The sequence below is a fragment of the Petaurus breviceps genome, unplaced genomic scaffold (assembly GCF_028583685.1).
Source record: "Petaurus breviceps papuanus isolate PSGF00001 unplaced genomic scaffold, PetGlider_PUasm1.0 90847, whole genome shotgun sequence".
Taxonomy (NCBI): Eukaryota; Metazoa; Chordata; class Mammalia; order Diprotodontia; family Petauridae; genus Petaurus; species Petaurus breviceps.
In genome coordinates this window covers 27,286,660-27,306,319 of record NW_027187360.1, presented here as the reverse complement: position 1 = coordinate 27,306,319, position 19,660 = coordinate 27,286,660, and the positions used below count along the sequence as shown (strand labels likewise).

General features: G+C 45.1%; 3 protein-coding genes across 5 annotated transcripts in view; 1 reads left to right on the top strand and 2 right to left on the bottom strand.

Annotated features, from left to right (window-relative positions):
• Positions 1-15,779, top strand: part of TPRN (taperin) — a 37,997-nt gene extending 22,218 nt beyond the window's left edge. The window contains exons 2-4 of one of the 2 annotated variants that reach the window (XM_069072723.1): positions 13,183-13,402; positions 13,737-13,854; positions 14,423-15,779. In XM_069072723.1, coding sequence (XP_068928824.1) covers positions 13,183-13,402; positions 13,737-13,854; positions 14,423-14,525 — 441 coding nt within the window. In that variant the 3' untranslated portion in view covers positions 14,526-15,779. The remainder of the gene's footprint in view (positions 1-13,182; positions 13,403-13,736; positions 13,855-14,422) is intronic. The other variant, XM_069072724.1, reaches the window with a different exon arrangement.
• CYSRT1 (cysteine rich tail 1) overlaps positions 1-19,660 on the bottom strand; it is a 172,683-nt gene that overhangs the window by 69,668 nt on the left and 83,355 nt on the right. The window lies entirely within an intron of this gene.
• The window catches only part of SSNA1 (SS nuclear autoantigen 1), a 2,241-nt gene continuing 661 nt past the window's right edge, over positions 18,081-19,660 (bottom strand). Inside the window, exon 3 of the mRNA XM_069072743.1 lies at positions 18,081-18,741. Coding sequence (XP_068928844.1) covers positions 18,634-18,741 — 108 coding nt within the window. The 3' untranslated portion in view covers positions 18,081-18,633. The remainder of the gene's footprint in view (positions 18,742-19,660) is intronic.

Below are 19,660 nucleotides of genomic sequence, written 5' to 3'. Positions count from 1 at the left end.
CTTCCTTCCTTCCTTCCTTCCTTCCTTCCTTCCTTCCTTCCTTCCTTTCTTCCTTCCTTCCTTTCTCTTAGAAGAAAATGGGAGTTACTGGAGCTTTTTGAATAAGAGAATGACATTGTCAGATTTGAAGGCTCTGTGGAAGGATATTGGGTTATAAAGAAGAGAATGAAAATATGGAGACCAATTAGGAGACTATTGGAATAGTCCAGGGGAGAAATAATGTGGTCCTACATAGGATGCTCACCACAGGAACAGAGAGAAGAGGGTAAAAGCTGTTGAAGTAGAACTAAAAGCTGATTTAGGTGTGGGGCATGAGGGAGAGTGAAGAGCCAAGAATGACTCAGGTGACAGGCCAAATGGTAGTGTCTTCCAGAAAAATAGGGAATTTGGGGGGCAGCTAGGTGATATAGTCAATAGCGCACTGGCTCTGGAGTCCAGAGGACCTGAGTTTAAATCTGGGGCTAGACACTTAACACCTACTAGCTGTGTGACCTTGGGCAAGTCCAATTAACCCCAATTGCTCTGCCTTCCCCCCTCCAAAAAAAGAGATAAAAAAAATAAGGAAGTTGAGAATACGGGTGGATTTAATTCAACAAGCATTGGTCAGAATTTTTTTTTTCCTATTTGCTCATTTTCCAGTTTATTTCTTGCCTTTTAACTCTCTGCTAAAGTGGGGCTCTGCTTCCCAAGTGGAGGGCACCCTGTCCCAAGCTTCAGATTTTTTTGTGCAGCTGTTTTCAGAGGTAATTCTGGGGCTCTGTAAGTTTTGGGTTCTTCCAAGCCAAAGGGAGAGGTGTGTTGACCACTCTTCTGAACTGTGAACTGGTTTTTGAGTGACCACAAACACTCTTTTCAGCCCTGGAGCTGTGACCATGGTCCCTGCTCCCCTGCGGCCACAAGCTCTGCTGTGCTAGTGCTCCTCCATGCAGTGGGTCTCCGGAACTGTGACCCGGATCCCGGTGCACATAGGCAGTGCAGCAGAGTTCTACCCTTGGTGCCAGCAAAAGGACCTCTGTGAATCTTCACTTACCATCTGTGGGCTAAGAGGGTTGGAAAACACCACTGCTGCTGCTGACTCAGTTGCCTCGAGGTCTGCTCCTGGTTTTCTGGGGCCCAGTGTGGACTGGTGCAGCTTATGCTCCTCTCTCCCCCTGGTGCCACAGACCTTTCCTGCCAACCTTCTAAGTTGTATTGGGCTGGGAAATTGTTTCACTCTGTCTTTTTGTGGGTTCTGCCATTCTAGAATTTGTTTAAAGAGTTTGGGGGACAGCTTAGGTGGTCCCCACCTTTCTCTGCCATCTTGACTCTGCCTCCTCAACAAGCATTTATTAAGTTTTTACTATGTGTCTGGCACTCTGTTAGGTACTGGGGATACAAGAGAAAAATGACAGTCCCTTCAAGCAGCTTGCATTCTACTAGGGGACACACGATTGTAAACAGATGTGTGTGTGTGTGTTCAGTCTTTTTCAGTCATGTCTGACTCTTCCTGACACCATTTGGGTTTTCTTGGCAAAGATACTGGAGTGGTTTGCCATTTCCTTCTCCAGCTCATTTTGCAGAGGAGGAAACTGAGGCAAACAGGTGACCCTGTGCCCAGGGTCACACAGCTAGTAAGTGTCTGAGGTCAGATTTGAACTCAGGAAGATGTCTCCCAGACTCCAGACCCAGTGTACCAGCCAGCTTAACTGTGTGTGTGTGTGCACGCGTGCGTGTGCTACTGTGAGCATATGCACATGTATACAGACACACACATATATACACATAGTGTATATTTTGGGATGGGGGAAGCAGTAATAATTGGAGAGATTGGGAAAGACCTTTTATAGGTGGTTCTACTTGAAGTAAGCCTGAATGGAACTTGGGATTTTAAGAGAGAGGAGTGAGAGGAGAGGACATTTCAGATTTGGGGGAACAGTGTTTACAAAGACATCGTGGCTGGAAATGGAATGGCAAGTAGGCCAGTTTGTCTGGAACATAAAGTGAGAGGGAGTGATGTGAAATCATTCTGGAAAAACAAATGTTGGAGGCAGATTGTGTATGGCTTTAAAAGCACAACATGGGAATTTGCATTTTATCCTAGAGGCAATAGGAAACTGCTGATGCATTTTGAGTCGGTGTGTGACTAGGTCAGACCTGTGCTTTAGGAATATCAAGTTGGCACATAAAGCTTTTTTCTCAAGGGCAGCACATTTGCCTCTGTTTAGGTCGGGCCTCTAAGATGTTTTCAGTGCCTGGAGAGGAGAAAGCCATGCCAATGACTGTCTTCTCCTGAATTTCATGAACAAAAGGTGGTTGTGTCCCTTTGAATTTTGCTGATTTGATGATTAGACAAGGGAAGAAACTCAAGAATCAGGGAGATCAATTAGGAGGCTATTGGAGGGGAGAGGTTCTGAACTACCAGGGTGCTGGCCATGGAAATGGAGAAGGGAATGGATGCCCAGCGTGTGATGATGGTATAAGTGACAAGGCTTGGCAACTCACTGACCATGAGGGGTGGGGAAGAGCCAAGGGTTGAGGGTGACCCAGAGACTGGAAACCTGGCTAACTAGAAGGGAAATTGTACCTTTCTAAAAGGAAATAGGGAAGTTAGGAGGAAGGGTAGATTTAGGGGGAAAGAGAGTGAGTATGAGATACCCACAACATAATGGAGTAGGGATGTCCAGCAGCTTCTTTTCACAGGTGTGAAAATTAGCACTCAGGAAAGATAAATGAAATGCTTCAGAGGTGGGATTTGAACTTGGGTCCTCTGCCTCCACCAATAGTGTTCTTCTACTGTACCATGCTGGCAATTCGGTTCAATTCAATAAACATTTATTTCATTTTTATTTTTTTGCTTTTTTTTGGAGGGGGGGAAGGCAGCGCAATTGGAGTTAAGTGACTTGCCCAAGGTCACACAGCTAGTAAGTCTGTCAAGTGTCTGAGGCCAGATTTGAACAAATAAACATTTATTAAGTGTTATATTAAGCACTGTGCCCGGTACTAGGGATAGCCTCTAGATGGGATGCTGGCTCAGGAGCCTTGACGAGCTTCATGGCCTCCTCCATTGTTCGATGGAAGTCTTTGGCAGAGGGACACAGGGAAGAGTAAATGGACTCTTAATGTGTGGCAGTAACCTGGGGGAGGACAAGTCCAAGTCTAGTCCCTTGAGGGGGCAAGAGTACCAGGGATCTTCTTTTTTTTTTTTTTAAGCAATCAGGGTTAAGTAACTTGCTCAAGGTTACACGGCCAGTTATTTCTGGGTGGGTGCTAAGTGTCTGAGCCCGGGATTCGATCTCCAGGTCTTCTCAACACTGGAGCCGGTGCTCTTACTTGCTGTGCTACCTGGCCGCCCCCTGGGATCTTCTTTAGGGGAATGGTTGCTGAGCAAGGATCCACTTTGGTCCTATCTGCCCCACTAACAAGAACCTCCATTGTTGAATGGTCATTGTAAGGGACTTTGTTTGCTGTGCTGGCTGAGGCTGGAATGCTGGGCTGCTCCCAGCCAGCCAGGATGGCCACTGCCTGGGAAGCTAGTTAGGCTTGGGCCCCAGAATGTTACCTTGTACATGAAAAGTTTCTCTTGGCCCCTTGGGCAGGCACAAGCCTTGTTCACCTCTGAGTGAATGATTTCCCCCTTGACCCCTTGATGATCAAGTGTCACCATAGTCTGGGCTTCACCTGATAGAACTATAGGTTGTTAGAGCTGGAAGAGGCCTTATCGATTATTTAATTCGAATCTCCACATTTTACAGATGAGGAAACTGAGGCTCAGAAAGGTGACTTGTTCAAGGTCACACAGCTAGTAAGGGGTAGAATCCAGGTGTTGCTTTCATACTTCCTGACTCCTACTGCAGTGGTTTTTCCACTGTACCATGGTCTTCTTACCCTCCCCCCCACTACCCCCAATCATGGGTAGGGAGCTACTTTTCAGAACCCAAGTGGATAGTAGAAGCAGCTAGGTGGTGAACTGGATAGAGGGGCTAGGCCTGGAGTCAGGAAAACCTAAGTTCAAATCTGGCTTCAGACACTCACTAGCTGCATGACTAACTGCATGCAAGTCACTTAACCTCTGTTTGCCTCACTTTCCTCAACTGTAAAAATGGGGACCTATCTTGTAGGGTTTTCATAAAGATCAAGTGAGAGAATGTTTGTAAAGAGCTCTTAGCACAGTACCTGGCACATAGTAGGTATGCTATAAATGCTTATTCCTTTCCCCCTCCTTCTCTAGTAGGGTTCAGGCTGAATTTGGGGGGCTGAATTACATGAAATTTGTGGTTCTCTACTTAGGAAACCAAAGAAGCCTCCCCTTGTTACACTGCCTTGCTGCCCTCTACTCCCCTACTCTTGGGGCCTCTGCTTTCCATACCAGGTACACCTGGGCCCATCTTGTTCTCCCCAGTAGACACCAGGGTAGAATGTGTTTGGGTAACAGAGAAGGCATGATCTCATCCAGTGCCCTTGGGTCTGCCCTGCCCTGGGTGGTTGGGTAGAGAAGGTTTACCCCAAAGCACTTCAGAATCATTTCCTGTGAAATGGGAGGGGTGGGGGAAGGAGACATGCCTATAAGTGTTTCTGAAATCTGTGAATAATGGAGAAAACAGCTCCTTGGAATTGTTGGTGGGTTATAGGGCCATCCTTCCCCCTTCCACACTTTTTTTTTAACATGCCAATAACCTCCCCAATCTTCCCTCCTCTTTGCTCCTTGAGCAAAACTTACCTGTCTGAAGGCATTCAAAATATTCCATACCTAGAGTCTCTTACATTTCTGCTGAGAGGAAGTAGGCATATTTTCTCTTCTTTTTTCCTAAGAGGGCATTCTAAAGGAACATTTTTTTTTTAGTCCAAGAGAGGTTGAAGTTAGGATCTTCTTGAACTTGCAAGAAAAGGCAGGATATATCAATCTAGTGGGTCAGGAGCTGGCCTGCAAGTCAGAAGAGTGGGATTTTCCCCTGGTTCCTCCACCTGCCTGTCTGGGCTTAGGGGCAGACTCCCTGGAAACACTGACCCTCTGCATTGGTCTCTGTGAGGTGGCTGTGCTCTTCCCCTGTCGTGACTATGTCCTTCAAGGCACATTCAGGGCCTCTGCTGAGTCCAGGCCAGGATGCTAGATGCGCTGGGTGCTCCTCCAGCTGGGACATGTTCCTGGAGAGGTGCCAGGGCAGCCTGTTGCTCCCTGTAGGGGTTGTGGCTTGCCCGGAGGTGGGGGGGATGGAGGGAGGTTAGGTTGTTTGTTTGCTATGACTGGAACTCAGCTGGGACAGAATAAACTCCCTGGGCTGGGCTTCCCTCTCATCCACTAAGGTTGGCATTTGAGGGGTGGGGTGAGGAGGGTGTCCAGCTCTCATTTGGGAATTTTCTTAGAAAAGGGGCAGTATCCTGGAGGGCTGGGCTCTTCAGGGTATAAAGGCCATTGTGTTGGCATCTGAACCAAAACCCAGAGCAGCTCAAATTATTCTCCTTGAAAATTAGGGCAATAGTCAGCTCCACAGGTACATGGAGTCTCACCCACCTACCATAGTTTTCAGAGTCACATGACTCTGCTGTATACTCTCCTCCCGTCTTCCCTGCGCCTGCCCTGCCCACCCCCCCCATTCCCATCAAGGCCAAATGGTATTTTTCCAGGTAGGCATACACGCCCTGTCCAACATGCCTAAACACCGATTTCCCCTTCCGGAGCCCAAGGTATAAATAACTGTATTTCTGAGCTGGGAGTGGCTATTTGTGAGGGAGAGGTTAAGCAGGACTGGTGTGCAGGAAGTCACCAGGACACAAACAGATGGCATTGGCTGTGGCCTTGTGGGCCCAGGGGTAATTGAATGGAACCCATGTCATTAGTGAGGGATGGACTGTCCTGTCACCTGCCATACACTGGCTGTTTTCTCCTCTGTTCCTAGGGAGGGTTGAGGGGAAGCAGTGGTTATTCTTCTCTAGGCAAAGAGGAGGAAGCCAAGACCAAAGTCTACCTCCCTCGGGGGGGGGGGACCCCTGGATGGCCTATGCCTGCTCCCAGGGGACAGAGAGAGAAGATGGATCACTGAACTGGAATGTGCTTTGTGTATTCATGTGACCCTGGGAACTTAGTCTGGGGAGGCAGGCTAGGGCATTCAGGGAAGAGGCCAAAGGGCTGTGGAGGGGAGAGACCTGAATGGCACATCTGATGGGAACATGCAGCCCAGGGCTCTGGAGTGAAGGAGTGGAGTTCATGCAATGTTTTTCTTCTTTATAAATATCTGGTTATTGCTTTAACTTTAAACAAATGTAGAAAACAGTTTATATTTAAAAAGAGCTGAGGGTTACCTCCAAGCCGTGGTGAGGCCTCAGAGGAGGACTTGAGCAGAGTAGAAGAATAAGCCCTAAACACTGCTGTAGATTCAGCTGGAGGAGTTCAGAGAGGGGAGGCCATTGTAGGTTGGAGCTGCCTGGGAGGACTGAGGAGCTGGGTGTTGAGCTAGATCTCCAAGGGGAGGTAGGGTTTAGCTAAGTGGAAAGGACTGGGGCTCATTCCAAGAGAGGAAAGAAACAATATGAGCAAAGATAAGAGGTGGGAATGAGTTTGTGAAAAGGGGAGTGAGATCTTCTTCTGGCTGGAGGTGGGGGGAGCAGGAAGGAGGAGACAATGATGGAAAGATGGAGGTTATGTGGAGTGGGGCGGGGAAGGGGATAGGTGGGGCTGGGTCTTGAAGCAAGGCTAGGATTTGGAGAGGACGTTCCTAGGGTTGGGGGACAAAGGGCAACAAGAATGATTAAATGGGGAGGGGTGTGAGAATGAGCAAGTGCAGGTGAAATGAGGAGGTCCTTCTTTGGGCTTGAGTGGGAGGGGGCAGTCTGTATTGGACAACAGAAAAGAGGCATGACTGGAAAGGTAGGTAGGGATAAGGGGGTTAGTGGAAAGGCCACTTCTTGGGAATCCTGAATGACCCACCTTTGGGCTGGGGATTGGGCCTTTGTCAAAGCAACCCAGAGGTCGATGGATGTATCTCCAAACTTTGGATAGGTTTTCTTCAAGCAGGGCAGAGGAATTGCAAATATGATTGGGTGGGAGCTTATTTTGTAGGAAAAAACACTGCCGGTTGCCACTGTTCTGGCTAATTAAGCATAACTAACATTTATATAAAACACTTTACTAGATTATCTCATCTGAACTTTCCAACAACCCCTCAAAGCAGGTACCACAGGTATTATCCCCATTTTACAAACATTTTTCTGAGGCTCAGAAAGATTGAGCATTTGCCCATGGTCACACAGCTAATCTGTGTTGAAGATAGGATTTGAACCCAGATTTTCCTAATCCAAATTCTGCATTGTTCACAGTCATGACCTGCCACTCTTTGGAGCCTTTTCTCCTCAGCAGAGTGAAGTCTTAAGTTTACATACACATTTTTGTTTGGGGGGAAGCAGTCAGAGAATAGTGTGTCTTGACCTCCCAAGTCCTCCCCTTTATCAGTCTAAAAAGGTGGTGAGCATGATAGTTAGAATTTCCTTGTTGCAGTGCCCATGGAGCCTGGTTGGGTCTGCCCAAATCTGTTCTTTAGAACATGTTGGTGTTCAAAGAAATGGAAATGCTGAAGGAGAAATAAAAGTGGGGAGGAGCCCCACTGCCTTCTTTCAGTAAGTTCTTGCAGCCCTACATGGAGGCAAGGAGACAGAAAAAGGGGACCTACGGGACCTAGAATCTATTTGGTCAACTCTCAGTGATTTACATTACCAGAGAAGAAGATGCTATAATACAGAATATTCATAATGGCAGATACACAAAACTTTTTTTTATTTTTTACATTTTTGAAGGAATCACCTGGAATCACAGGTGATTTTCCTTAACTATTGGCTTTAAGAGAATATTGAAATCAGCTATGTTTTTTAAGATTTGAGGAGACAACAAGGGGGAACATCTAAGATCAGACATGGCTATGGATCAGTCACTCTGGTTTATCCTTTACTGCCAAGAGAGAATTGATCAACTCATTTATCTACCCAGGGTTCAACCATGCATTTACAATTTTTTTCTTTTTCTTTTCAGTTGGCAAGAGTTTTTTTTTCTTTCTTCTGCCCCTTACCTCATTTATCAAAGGGAAAAAGAAACACAAACCTTTGTAACAAATATGCATAGTTGGGCAAAACAAATGCCCATATTGACCATGTGCAAAAAGTATATGTCTTCTTCAGCATCTTAAGGCCATCACCTCTTTGTCAGGACATGGGAGCATGTAGCAAAACTGATCCCTTGGAGTTGGGGTTGGTACATTGATGAGAGTTTTTAAGTCTTTCAAAGTTGTTTGTCTTTATGATGTTTTAGTTTTTTTTATATTCTCTTGGTTTTGTTCACTTCACTGTGCATCAGTTCATATAAGTTTCTTCAAATTTCTCTGAACTCATCCCTTTCGAAATTTTTTTAAACTTTGGCACCTAACTTAAAAAAGTGATTTGTATTTTTTTATTAAATATTTCCTAAATACATGTAAGAATTTTTAACATCATTTTTTTTAACTTTTGAGTTCAGAATTCTCTCCCTCCTGCCTTCCCCCCCTCCTTGAGAAGGCAAGCATTTTGATTTTGATTATACATAGGAGGTCCTGTAATACATATATCCATATTAGCCATGTTGCAAAAGAAAACACAAACAATATAATAAAAATAAAAATTTTAAATCAAGCTTCAGTCTGCATTCAGAGTTCATCAGTTTTCTCTCTGGAGGTGGACAGCATTTTTCCTCATGGGTCCTTTGAAATTGTTTTGAATCATTGTCTTGATCAGAGCAGATAAGTTTCTCATAGTTGATCATCTTTACGATATTGCTGTTACTATATACAATGTTCACTTGGTTCTGCTTGCTTCACTTTGCATCAGTTCGTGTCAGTCTTTCCAGGTTTTCCTGAAACCACCCTGCTCATCATTTCTATGCTTTTTAGTCTTGTATTTGAAAGTCAAATTTTTCATTCAGCTCTGGTCTTTTCATCAGGAATGTTTGAAAGTCCTCTATTTCATTAAATATCTATTTTTTCCCCTTGAAGGATTATACTGTTTTGCTGATTAGGTTATACTTGGTCATAATCATAACTCTTTTGCTCTCAGGAATATTCTATTCCAAGCCTTCTTCTCCTTACAAGGTAGCTGCTAAATCTTGTGTGATCCTGACTGTGGCTCTGCGGTATTTGAATGCTTTTTATCTGGTTCCTTGGAGTATTTTCTCATTGACCTGGGAGTTCTGGAATTTGGCTATAATATTCCTGGGAGTTTTCATTTTAGGATCTCTTTCAGGTGGTGATTGAAATGAATGAAAAGAATGGAAGAAAGAAAGAAAGAAAGAAAGAAAGGAAGGAAGGAAGGAAGGAAGGAAGGAAGGAAGAAAAAAATAGCATGCTTCATTTTATATTCAGACAATGTCAGTTCTTTCTCTGTATGCAGATAGTATGTTTCATCATTTGTCCTTTACGGATTGTCTTGAATCATTGTATTGCTGAGAATAGCTAGGCCATTCACAGTTCTTCATTGTAGAGTATTGCTGTTACTGTGTACAATGTTCTCTTGGTTCTGTTCACTTCAGTTTGCTTTAGTTCATGTAAGTCTTTCCAGGTTTTTCTAAAATCATCCTACTTGTCATTTCTTTTTTTTCTTTTTAGAAAAATTGCAGAGCAATTGGGGTTAAGTGACTTGCTCAAGGTCACATGGCTATTAAGTGTGAAGTGTCTGAGGCCAAATTTGAACTCAGGTACTCCTGACTCCAGGGCCGGTGCTCTATTCACTGTGACACCTAACCACCCCATGCTTGTCATTTCTTACAGCACAATACTGTTCCATCACAATCATGTACCACAGCTTGTTCAGTCATTTCTTAATTGATGGGCATCCCTTTGATTTCTGATTCTTAGCCACCACAAAAAGAGCTACCCAAAATATTTTTGTACAAATAGGTCCTTTTCCCTTTTTTTGGATGTCTTTTGGATATAGATGTAGCAGTGGTATTGCTGAATCAATAGCCCTTCAGACATAATTCCAAATTGCTCTCCAGAATGGTTGGATCAGTTCACAACTCCACCAACAATGCTATTTTTCAACATAAGGGTTCAGGAGAAGGTATAGTTGTGTTGCTGAGAGGGACAAGGGGGTGTGGAATCCTTAGCCTGATGGAAAGAGCTCCCTCTTTTCCCCTCCATCTTATCTCACATCACTCAAACATATTCCTCCACTATCTTCTCTTTGCCTCCTGTCTCACATGAAGTGGCCTTTTTCCTTGTCAAAGCAAGTCCCTTTATATGATCTGATCTTCTATAGCAGATTGCCCTTATCATCATGTTGATTTTCTTTCTAATCTTCAGTCTCTATCCCTATATATTTTGCTGTTTACAAACATTCTCCCTCATCCTTAAAAAGTCCTCACATGATCTGACCATTTCCACTAGCTGTCTTGCTCTATTTCTCCTCCCTTCAAAGCTAACCTCCTTGAGAAAGTAGTCTCTTCCATGTACCTTCACATACTCTCTTCTCACTTGCTTCTGAGCCTTCTGCATTGTCTCTGAACCTCATCTGCTGAAATGCTCCCTCCTAAGTTACTGAATTGCCAGATCTCACAGCCTTTTCTCAGTCCTCTTCCTCCTTGACCTCTCTGAAGCCTTTGCCACTGTTGACCACCATCTCTTTCTAGATATTTTTTCCTCTTGGGGTTGCCAGAACATCAATCTCTCTTAGTTTGCCTCCTTGTATGACTGTTTCAAATTCTCTTTTACACGCTCTTTATTTCCCCACTAATCCTGTGTGTTGGGGCTAAGCCCTGGACCAGGGGTGGGGAACCTTTGGCCTTGAGGCCACATGTGGTCCTCTAGGACCTCAAATATGACCCTTTAACTGAATCAAGGCAGATTCCTCACTCCTGCCCAGGACCCTCATCTTTTATCTGTACTTGCTTACCTGGTGATCTCATCAACTCCTGTGGGTTCAGTGATCATCTCTATGCTGTTGATGATTCCCAGACCCACATATCCATCCCATGTCTCTTTCCTGTGCTCTATTCCCATAACACCAACTGTCTTTTGGACATTTCAAACTGGATGTTCATCTTATCTTATAGGTACTTAACTTGTTAAAAACAAAACTCATGACCTTTCTTCCCAAACCCACCCCCTTCTGAACTTCTCTGTTATAGTTGATGGCACCAACATTATTCCTATCATCTAGGCTCATAATCTCATCATCCCCAACTTCTTACTTAAACTCACTCTCCTCCCCCCCCCATCCAATTTCTTTTCAGATCTTGTCATTTCTATGTTTAGAACATGACGTGTTTATATAACCCTGACTCCATTCTAGTACAGGTCATCTGTCACCTAGATGGGGCAGCTAGGCGATGCAGGGGACAGAGCACTACTAGGGCAGTGGATAGAGCACTAGGCCTGGAGTCAAGGAAGACTCTTGTTCCTGAGTTCAAGGAAATTCAAATCTGGCCACAGACACTTGTGTCTGTGTGACCCAGGGTAAGTCACTTAACCTGGTTGCCTCAGTTTCCTCATCTGTAAAATGATCTGGAGAAGGAAATGGCAAATCATTCCAGTATCTTTTTTTTTTTTTGCTTTTTAGAGGGCAATTGGGGTTAAGTGACTTGCCCAAGGTCACAGGGCTAGTTTTGTGTGTGTGTGTGTGTGTGTGTGTGTGTGTGTGTGTGTGTGTGAGTGAAGTGTCTGAGGCTAGACTTGAACCTAGGTCCTCCTGACTCCAGAGCCAGTGCTCTATTCCTGCGCCACCTGTCCACCCCCTCACTCCAGTATCTTTGCCAAGAAAATCCCAAGTGGAAACACCAAGAGTTGAACACTTAGACGATGATCACAATAAATAGCCTTCTAATTGGTCTCTGCCTTAAGTCTCTCCCCAATCCACTCCATCCTCCACTCAACTGCTAAAGCAATGGTCTTGTCTGCCTATGCCACAATTCTTTTCAATAAACTCCTGTGGCTCCTTATTATCTCCAGGGTCAAATTAAAAAAAAAATGCTCAGGGGCAGCTAGGTGGCGCAGTGAATAGAGCACTGGCCCTGGAGTCAGGAGTACTTGAGTTCAAATTCGGCCTCAGACACTTAACACAAAAAATAGCCAAGTGACCTTGGGCAAGTCACTTAACCCCAACTGCCCTCCAAAAAGCAAAAAAAAAAAAAGCTGTTTGATATTGAAAGCCCTTTATGACCTGACCATTTCCTGCCTTTCCTCTACCTACAGCATAGTCCAGCTACACTGGCCTACTTCTCACTGTTCTCTCATAAGACTCACCATCTTGTTTTGGTGCTAATGTGCTGGCTAAGCCCCCTTACTTTGGCTTCTTGGGTTCCCTGACTCCCTTCAAGAGTCAACTGAAATCCCACCTCCTGTAAAAGAGCTTTCCTGGTCTGCTCCCCTCCCCCAATATCTTTATATATTATATATACTATGTTTTGTATGTACCTGGTGATTTACATTTTGTCTCCCCTATTAGAATGTGAACTCCTTGAGGTCAGGGACCATGCCTTTTGCCTTTCTTAGTAACAATAGCAGTTAGCACAGTGCCAGGCACATAGTAGGGACTTAATGCTTCTTAACTGATTTTACTCTCAGCTGTTTTTCTTTCCAAGTTGGAGGCCTCCAGGAAGGCTCCTGGGGTGTGGTAACCAAAAGGCCCAATTCTGAAGCTGGTTCCTTAGTCATGAAACCCATGTTGTTGGAGAAAAGGGAGTGGGTGGAGAATGAGGGTGGCAGGCCATTCAGAGTACTTAAGAAGAACCAGGCCAGGCCAGCTAGGGATTAATTCATGTTTATATCACTTGTTTGAAAGTTTACAAAGCACTTTCCTCACAACAGCTATGTGAAGTGAGTAGTGTACTGTTAACCCCATTTTACAAATTAGAAACCAAGACAAGGGCAAAAGACTGATGTGGTTGCCTAGCTAGTCTCCAGGAAAGGTATAACACTCCTTTTCTGACCTAAGGGCAGTCAGTGGTCAGTGCTGATTTGCCCAGGGGAGAGACTTGCACCAGAAACTCACTGTTGCAGCTAACTACCAGCATCTCCAGGTTGGGGTGGGAGGGGGAGGTGTTTAGAATAGAAGGGCAGCTACTGGGTTTGGATTCTTTCCAGCCCTGGGACAGGAGGTAAGGGCAATTAGTGAGGTACAAAGGGCAGAGAATGCCTTGAAGGGAGTGTCTCTGTCTCTCTTAAGAGATGGATGTCACTCTTTCTTTGGATCTAGATGAAGATTTCCTTCAATGAGAAGAGCCTTTATACCACATTTGAATACCCCTCCGAGAGCTCATTGGTAGAGGAAGAAGAGGCAGAGGAGGAAGAAGAGGGGGCATCAGGCTCTGAAGGGGATGAGGAGGAGAAACCCTTTGCTGTCTTCCTTCCTCGAGCAACTTTTGTAAACAGCGCTGTAATGGAGAGTGCCACTCGAACTCCAGAATCTGGCTCAGGTAAACGGGCCTTTGGGGGGAATTGATCTTTTGGCAGTGGGGGAGAGATTAGGCATGATTTAGCTTGGGTCTCCCTGTCGCTCAGCCCTTTTAAAACCTGGAAGTCAGAGAGCCCACAATCCATGATGTACCCGGGGTTTGGAAAGAGAGCCTTGTCCCATTTAGTAGACTGGGTCTTTGGGGTGCAAAAGGTGCTGGTCTGATGGTACCCAGCTTGGGGAGGGGCTGCCAACATGGGTCCTGCATGGGGTGGGACCCACTACTTTCTTGCTGCTCATTAGGACTACACATAGGTGGGTAGGTATCTATGCATGTGTTATATTTGGTTCTGTAGGTCTGTCCAGTTATACCCCAAAGCACTCAGTGGAGTTCAGCAAATGGCAGGAGCAGAAGTATGATGCGGGCCCATGTGAAGCTGGGGCTAGCTCTCAGAAAGAAGTCATGGTAAGAATGTAGGTTTGGAACAGGGCCCCTGGGCTGCTTGGCTTTGGGTGGGTGGGGTTTGTTCCCTGTGGGTTCCAGGAGCCAGACTAGTGGAAAGAGCCGTGGCCTAGGAACTCAGAGACCCACCTTCAAGGCCCAGCTGGGCCACTGGTCACTGAGACCTGATGCAAAATTCTCTTTCCCACTCAGCCTCAGTTCCATCATTTAAACTATGGGGAGAGTTGGACATAACTAATCTCTAAGGTCTCTTCCAGCTCTCTCTGATTTTTGACCACCTTTTCCCACCCCCTCAGCACTGATTCTAGGGTCCAGAGGCCTCTGCCTACTTCTTTCCAATTCTGTTTGGAACAGCTAGTTTTGTTTCCCCTTGGCAGATCTGATGATTTACCCCTCTGTCCTGACCTTCCCAGTCTGCATTGGTCCCTCTCTCTCTGCCCAATCTAAAGCACCCTACAATGCCCTTGGTCATGGTATCTAATGAGGGCCCTCCTGGGAGGTCTCGTGGAGAGGGGTGGGTGGACAGAATGTGTCTCTCCTCACAGCCCTCTCACCTTATTTTTATTTTCTCACTCATAGCTTACCCCAGCCAGCCAGAATGACCTCTCAGACTTCCGAAGTGAGCCTGCCCTCTATTTCTGATCTCCCAGCACCTTGGACTGAGAAACAGAGAGACCAATAGCACTTCACCTTGTTGGGCCTGATCTTGGCTCAGTGGGGCTGGAAATCCTCCAGATATGATCCTGCCATTCCTCCTTTCCCCCCAGGACCATGGTGCTTGGGATACTTGGTAGTCATGGGCAGCAGGTGCCACAATTCTCCAGTGCTGTGGTTGGGGAGCTCGGCCACTAGGGTCATAACTCTGGCTGCTGCTGGTTTCTCTGGCCCACGTCCCCTCTCTCCATCTGGCTTGGTTCTGCTCAGTGACAAAGTACTCAGGATCTGTGCCTATAGCATTTCCGAAACTATATGATTTTACTCCTCTGGAGGTTCTCAGCCCTAAGAAGCTCCATTGCCACCTTATCTTTAAGGAATGCTGGGGCTTGTCCATGCTTTTTGTTCCACTACTGAGGCATAACAGGTCAGCCCCTCTCTGTTGGCTCAAAGGGTTCTCACAATCTACTTCTGTTCCTGTCCCAAGGCTTCCTCTAGTCCTCTGGGTATAACCCAAGCCTGAGTGGAATAGCTTTCTCTTTTCTTGGTAGCACTGATAATGGCAGGATTGGGGATACTGCTGTCCTGCCCTTCTCCTGCCCACTCCCAGGGCTTCTCTATATCCTTTGCTCCCTCACCCCACTATTGGTCCTTCCTTGTTTAATCTGGCTCTGTTCTGCTGAGGGGGGAACACTCTTCTGGGAGGGTGAAGGTTGACACAAGGAAGCCACGACTGTACCCTCCTTTTTCCTTTGCCCAAGGAAAAAAAGCACAGGCCTTTTGGCAGAAGCCTAGGCCCAAAGCCAGCTTAGAGTGTTTACTCTCTATGTACAACTGCCTTTTGTGCCAGGCTCTGCTTTAGTTACCTGTCTCCTTCTATTTGTTTTAGTAGGGCAGCCCTCTCCCTGCTTGCAATTTACTACTGAGGCTAGCAATGCCTAGCTGGCTTAAAGGCACTCCATGTCTGCACTGGATATCAGGATTTTATGTGAAGGGGTAGTGTGGGTATGCACATGTGAAAAGAGAGTGAATTTAACCAGACCTGGCTTAGCCAGAAAGCAGGGATTCAGTCTCTGCACCCTACCCTGCCCTCTCTGCCTTGTCCCTCCCCTCTCTGGAATCCTAGGGGTTTATGACTCCACAGGAGGTTCCTCCCCCTCCATTCAACCAGTCAGTACTTATACACATGGTTGAATTTAGCACAGTTCACTTTGTAATTAACCACAATAATTTCTTTCTTGTCTGATAAATGGGACTCAATAAACAGCACTAGAGAATCTTTGCCTGTTTTCTCAGGTGTCATTCTTTTTCCAAAGGCTACTCATCACTGCTGCAGATGGAATGATCCTCAAGGGGCAGGTGGGAAAGTCTGTACAGAAAATCTACTGGGGAATTTATAAGGGAAGGGAGCCCAGTACCACCTAGGCTTTAGTTGGAATAGGGAGGGACACCACTGTTTAAGCACAGTGGGACTAGACATCCTTGGTTTTAGGCTATAAAGACCTTGTCTTCAGTGTTCCCATGGTGAAGCTGCCTCTCTCCTTTTCCCACCCATTAAAAAAACTGTACACTGAGTTCTAGAGCCTAAACTGACTGATGGGTCAGCTTTTCCCAGTCTTCCCTTCCTCCGTTTTCCCCTAAGTGCATATCTTTTCTCTATTCTCAGTGTCAGAATTAGGCCCCTCTCAGTTCACATTCCATTCCTTTGGATGGTCAGCCAATGACCTTTTTCTATAATGCAAACAGCCAAGGAGTCAGATCTTAAGTTACAGACTCTTGAAAAAAAATCAGTATTGTGTTTTGTATCAACATTCAGTGTGCCCTGCCTAACTCTAGGGGAGAGGGAAAGTTTCTTTCCCAGGCCTGGAAACTTACTGAGTTTGGGAACCACGGACCCCATGAATACTCACAGGCACAAGAAATGGCAATCAAAACACAGTCAGATGTAGCAACAAGGAGACAAGAATCCTAAGCAATGTAGAGTTGAAAGATTCGAGTGTGGGGGTGTGGGGCTAATATATTTGGGAAGGCTTCACTGAAGTGTTGAGACTTCAAATTTGAGGGGAGAAAGTGATGTAAAAGACAACAAAAATTTAGTGTAATTCTGTGCCTTGGAAAATACTTAAATCCTGAAAGCCCTCATAATAATAATCATACTGCTAACAAACAGATTTAAACACTGATAAATGCCCTAGTGATAATATTCAGAAGAGTGATCTGTTGGGAACTACTTTGGACATTTCTCTCTCTGGTCTTATTAAGGTACAAGAGAATAGATGACAATGTCACACAGTCCCTTAGTTGCTTAAACTTTGGCTGTCACAAGTGAAATTTTAAATACTCATTAAGGCCTATAAACCTGTAGGTTCCACTTCCTGCTTAGACGTGAAGTGGAAAGGTGAGGCAGAAAATCAGGAAGTCAATTCCTAACCTAAAGAGGATTATGAAGATAAAGGCAGTTCCCAGTTATTAGCAACAAATTGTTAAATGAAGATACAGCTGGAATTGGGAAAGTAAAACAAGTTAGTGTGTTCTCTTTGGCTTACTCCTGCTTAGGAGGGTTAAAAATGGGCCTATGCTATCCATTAGATCTAAGACATACTGTAATATCATTAGTTTAATAGTTTTTCCATAAACAAATTCACATCAAGACAGTCTCTGTTTGAATTTTAACTTGATGGGGAAGCCACTGTTAATCTAGATGGTGACAAGGTCAAAATGCTCCTGGAGGAAGGTGGTGACTTGTATTACTTTTTTTTGTGGAAGAGTTAGTAAAAACAGGAATAGGAGAGAAAACTGTTGCAAGTTCATTTCAACAAACACTTATTTAGTGCTATCTATATATAAGAAATTATGCTAGGTCCTGGGAAAATGGCTAACACCTCCAAATCTCTGCCCTCAAAGAACTTACATACGTACTTAAGTAAATCAAAGCAAATTGTATACAAAATAATACAAAGTAACTTCAATGAGACTGTGCTAATATGTCAAGATACCAAAAAAAGTCTTCTAGGAGGCAACACATGACCTGTGTTGTACAAGAAGATACGGATTCTAAGAGAAAGAGATGTTATCAAGATGTGGAGGACCACTTGTGCAAGTAACAAAGGTAAGAAATGACGTGTAGGAAGAACAAGTTGGCAGGTCAATTTGATTAGAATAGAGAACATAAAGGGGAATAGGAAATAAGACTGAAATAATCTAGGACCAAGATAGGACTTGGTATACAGTCATACAAAGCCTTCCTTCCCCTTAGTGGGCATTTAACAAACATCAGAAAGAACTAAAAGAAGTCTAGTCCTTTACTCCTCTGCTCACCTCCATGTAGGGAAAGGTCCTAGGCCTTGGTCAAGTGGCCAAACCAGATCCTTCCAGCCTCATCTTGTGCATGTATCTCTAGCTCTTCATTCATACTCTCTACTCCTGAGCCTCAATTTCCATGTTGGAGTGTGGGTGGGGGAAAGAGCCATCTGGGCTGGATTGCTGGGCACAGACTGTTAACAATAAAAGCTTCTAGCTCTTGGTTTAAAAAAAAAAAAAAAGCCCCTCCCCCTCCCCAAGACATAGGCAGTAGGCTCAGAGATGAAAATCATAAGGAAATCTTTATTCACACATAAAACTGCAATATATTGACTACATGTATATTAAGGCTCCTGTCCCTAATTAGGGTTTTTGGCCACTCATACCCACCATTATTGGCTTTGCTTGGCCACCTGCTATGAAGGAAGCACATGGCCTGGTAATAAATATCCTGAAGGCTGATCCAGGACAGCAGTGACAACTCTCAGGCAAAACTACCTCTGGTCCTCTCCATGTTTCCCTCTCCCCCAGGTTTCCTTCTGCCTGGATGGCAATGAAATGTGCAGAGAATTACTCACCCCTATCCCAAGTGGCTGGGCTGTTATTACCCTTTTTCTTTAGGACATGTTAGATGAAACACCCAGAGAATAGTGAATACCCATGAAGTACTAGGGAGCTAAGTTCTTCTCACATGCCTGAAGCTGCAAGAGAAGGGAAGTGCCGAAGCTATGAAAAACAAAGATACTTTATTAACAGATTCCCTCTCAAGGAAGTCACCTGCAGGTCTACAAAAGGGAGTGTTAAGCAAGCCCCAGGCTCTAGCTACTGGTCCCAGTTCAGCTGTCCTTGCCCATAGTACTCTTCTGGTCCTGGGCTGCGGCCTTGCTTAGATTCCCTGCTTCTCGCTTCAGAACATTGAGCAGCGTTTGAGAACTTTCCAGAATCTGTGACCAGAAAAAATGGAAGGGTTTATGCTCGTTAATCTTGGAAAGGTGTCCTTTTAGGTACTAAGGGGTGGACCTAAGTAGGTCCATCACTACCTACCTTTTATTGTACTCTCTACACATTGTATAATATGCTCCTCCATCATCAAATAAATCAAGGGCCTGGACTGTGCCATTTTTATATTTGTAGGGTCATAATTTGAGTTGTAAGGAACCTAAGAGATTATCTAGTCTAACTCCCTAATTTTACAGATAAGGAAACTGAGACCAAGGGAAATAAAGGGACATGTTCAAGGTCCCACAGGTAGCAAGTCGCAGAAGTAGGATGTTGAACCATGTACCCTACCTTTAAATGCAATTCTCTTTCCATCACACCTGGTACCTCTAGTGACTAGCATAGCACCTAGTACACACAGTATACTAGGGGGGCAGCAACAGAAGAATAAAGGTGTGGAAGGAGAGTGAAAGGCAAAGCCCCCTGCTCCTGGGGAGCCCTTCATTTGGGGTGGCGGATGTCTGACAACTCTACCTTTAAAAAAAAATGGAAAATTCAGACCTCTTGTGGGCACTCTCAACAGATTCACTGATCTGGGCTCCCATTGTACTGATAAGGACACTGAACCTTGGAGAGGCTCAGAGTCCCACAACTAGTTAAATGTCTGAGGCAGGATTGGAATCCATGACTTCAGGACTCCAAGTCCAGCCTTCCTCCTGTCTGCTCTCTGGAACAAATCGCCCACTGTCTGCAAGGTTAGATCTATCCTCTCCCAACCCTGGGGGGTTTAACACAAAGAGATGGATTTAGAGATCTCTTGGGGTGGTGGTGGGGGGTGCTTTTCATGCAGAAATGACAAGTGAGCTTGGGGTTTTCATGGGTTTAAGCACCCATCCAAGAGGCGAGTATGGGGGGCGGGGGTAC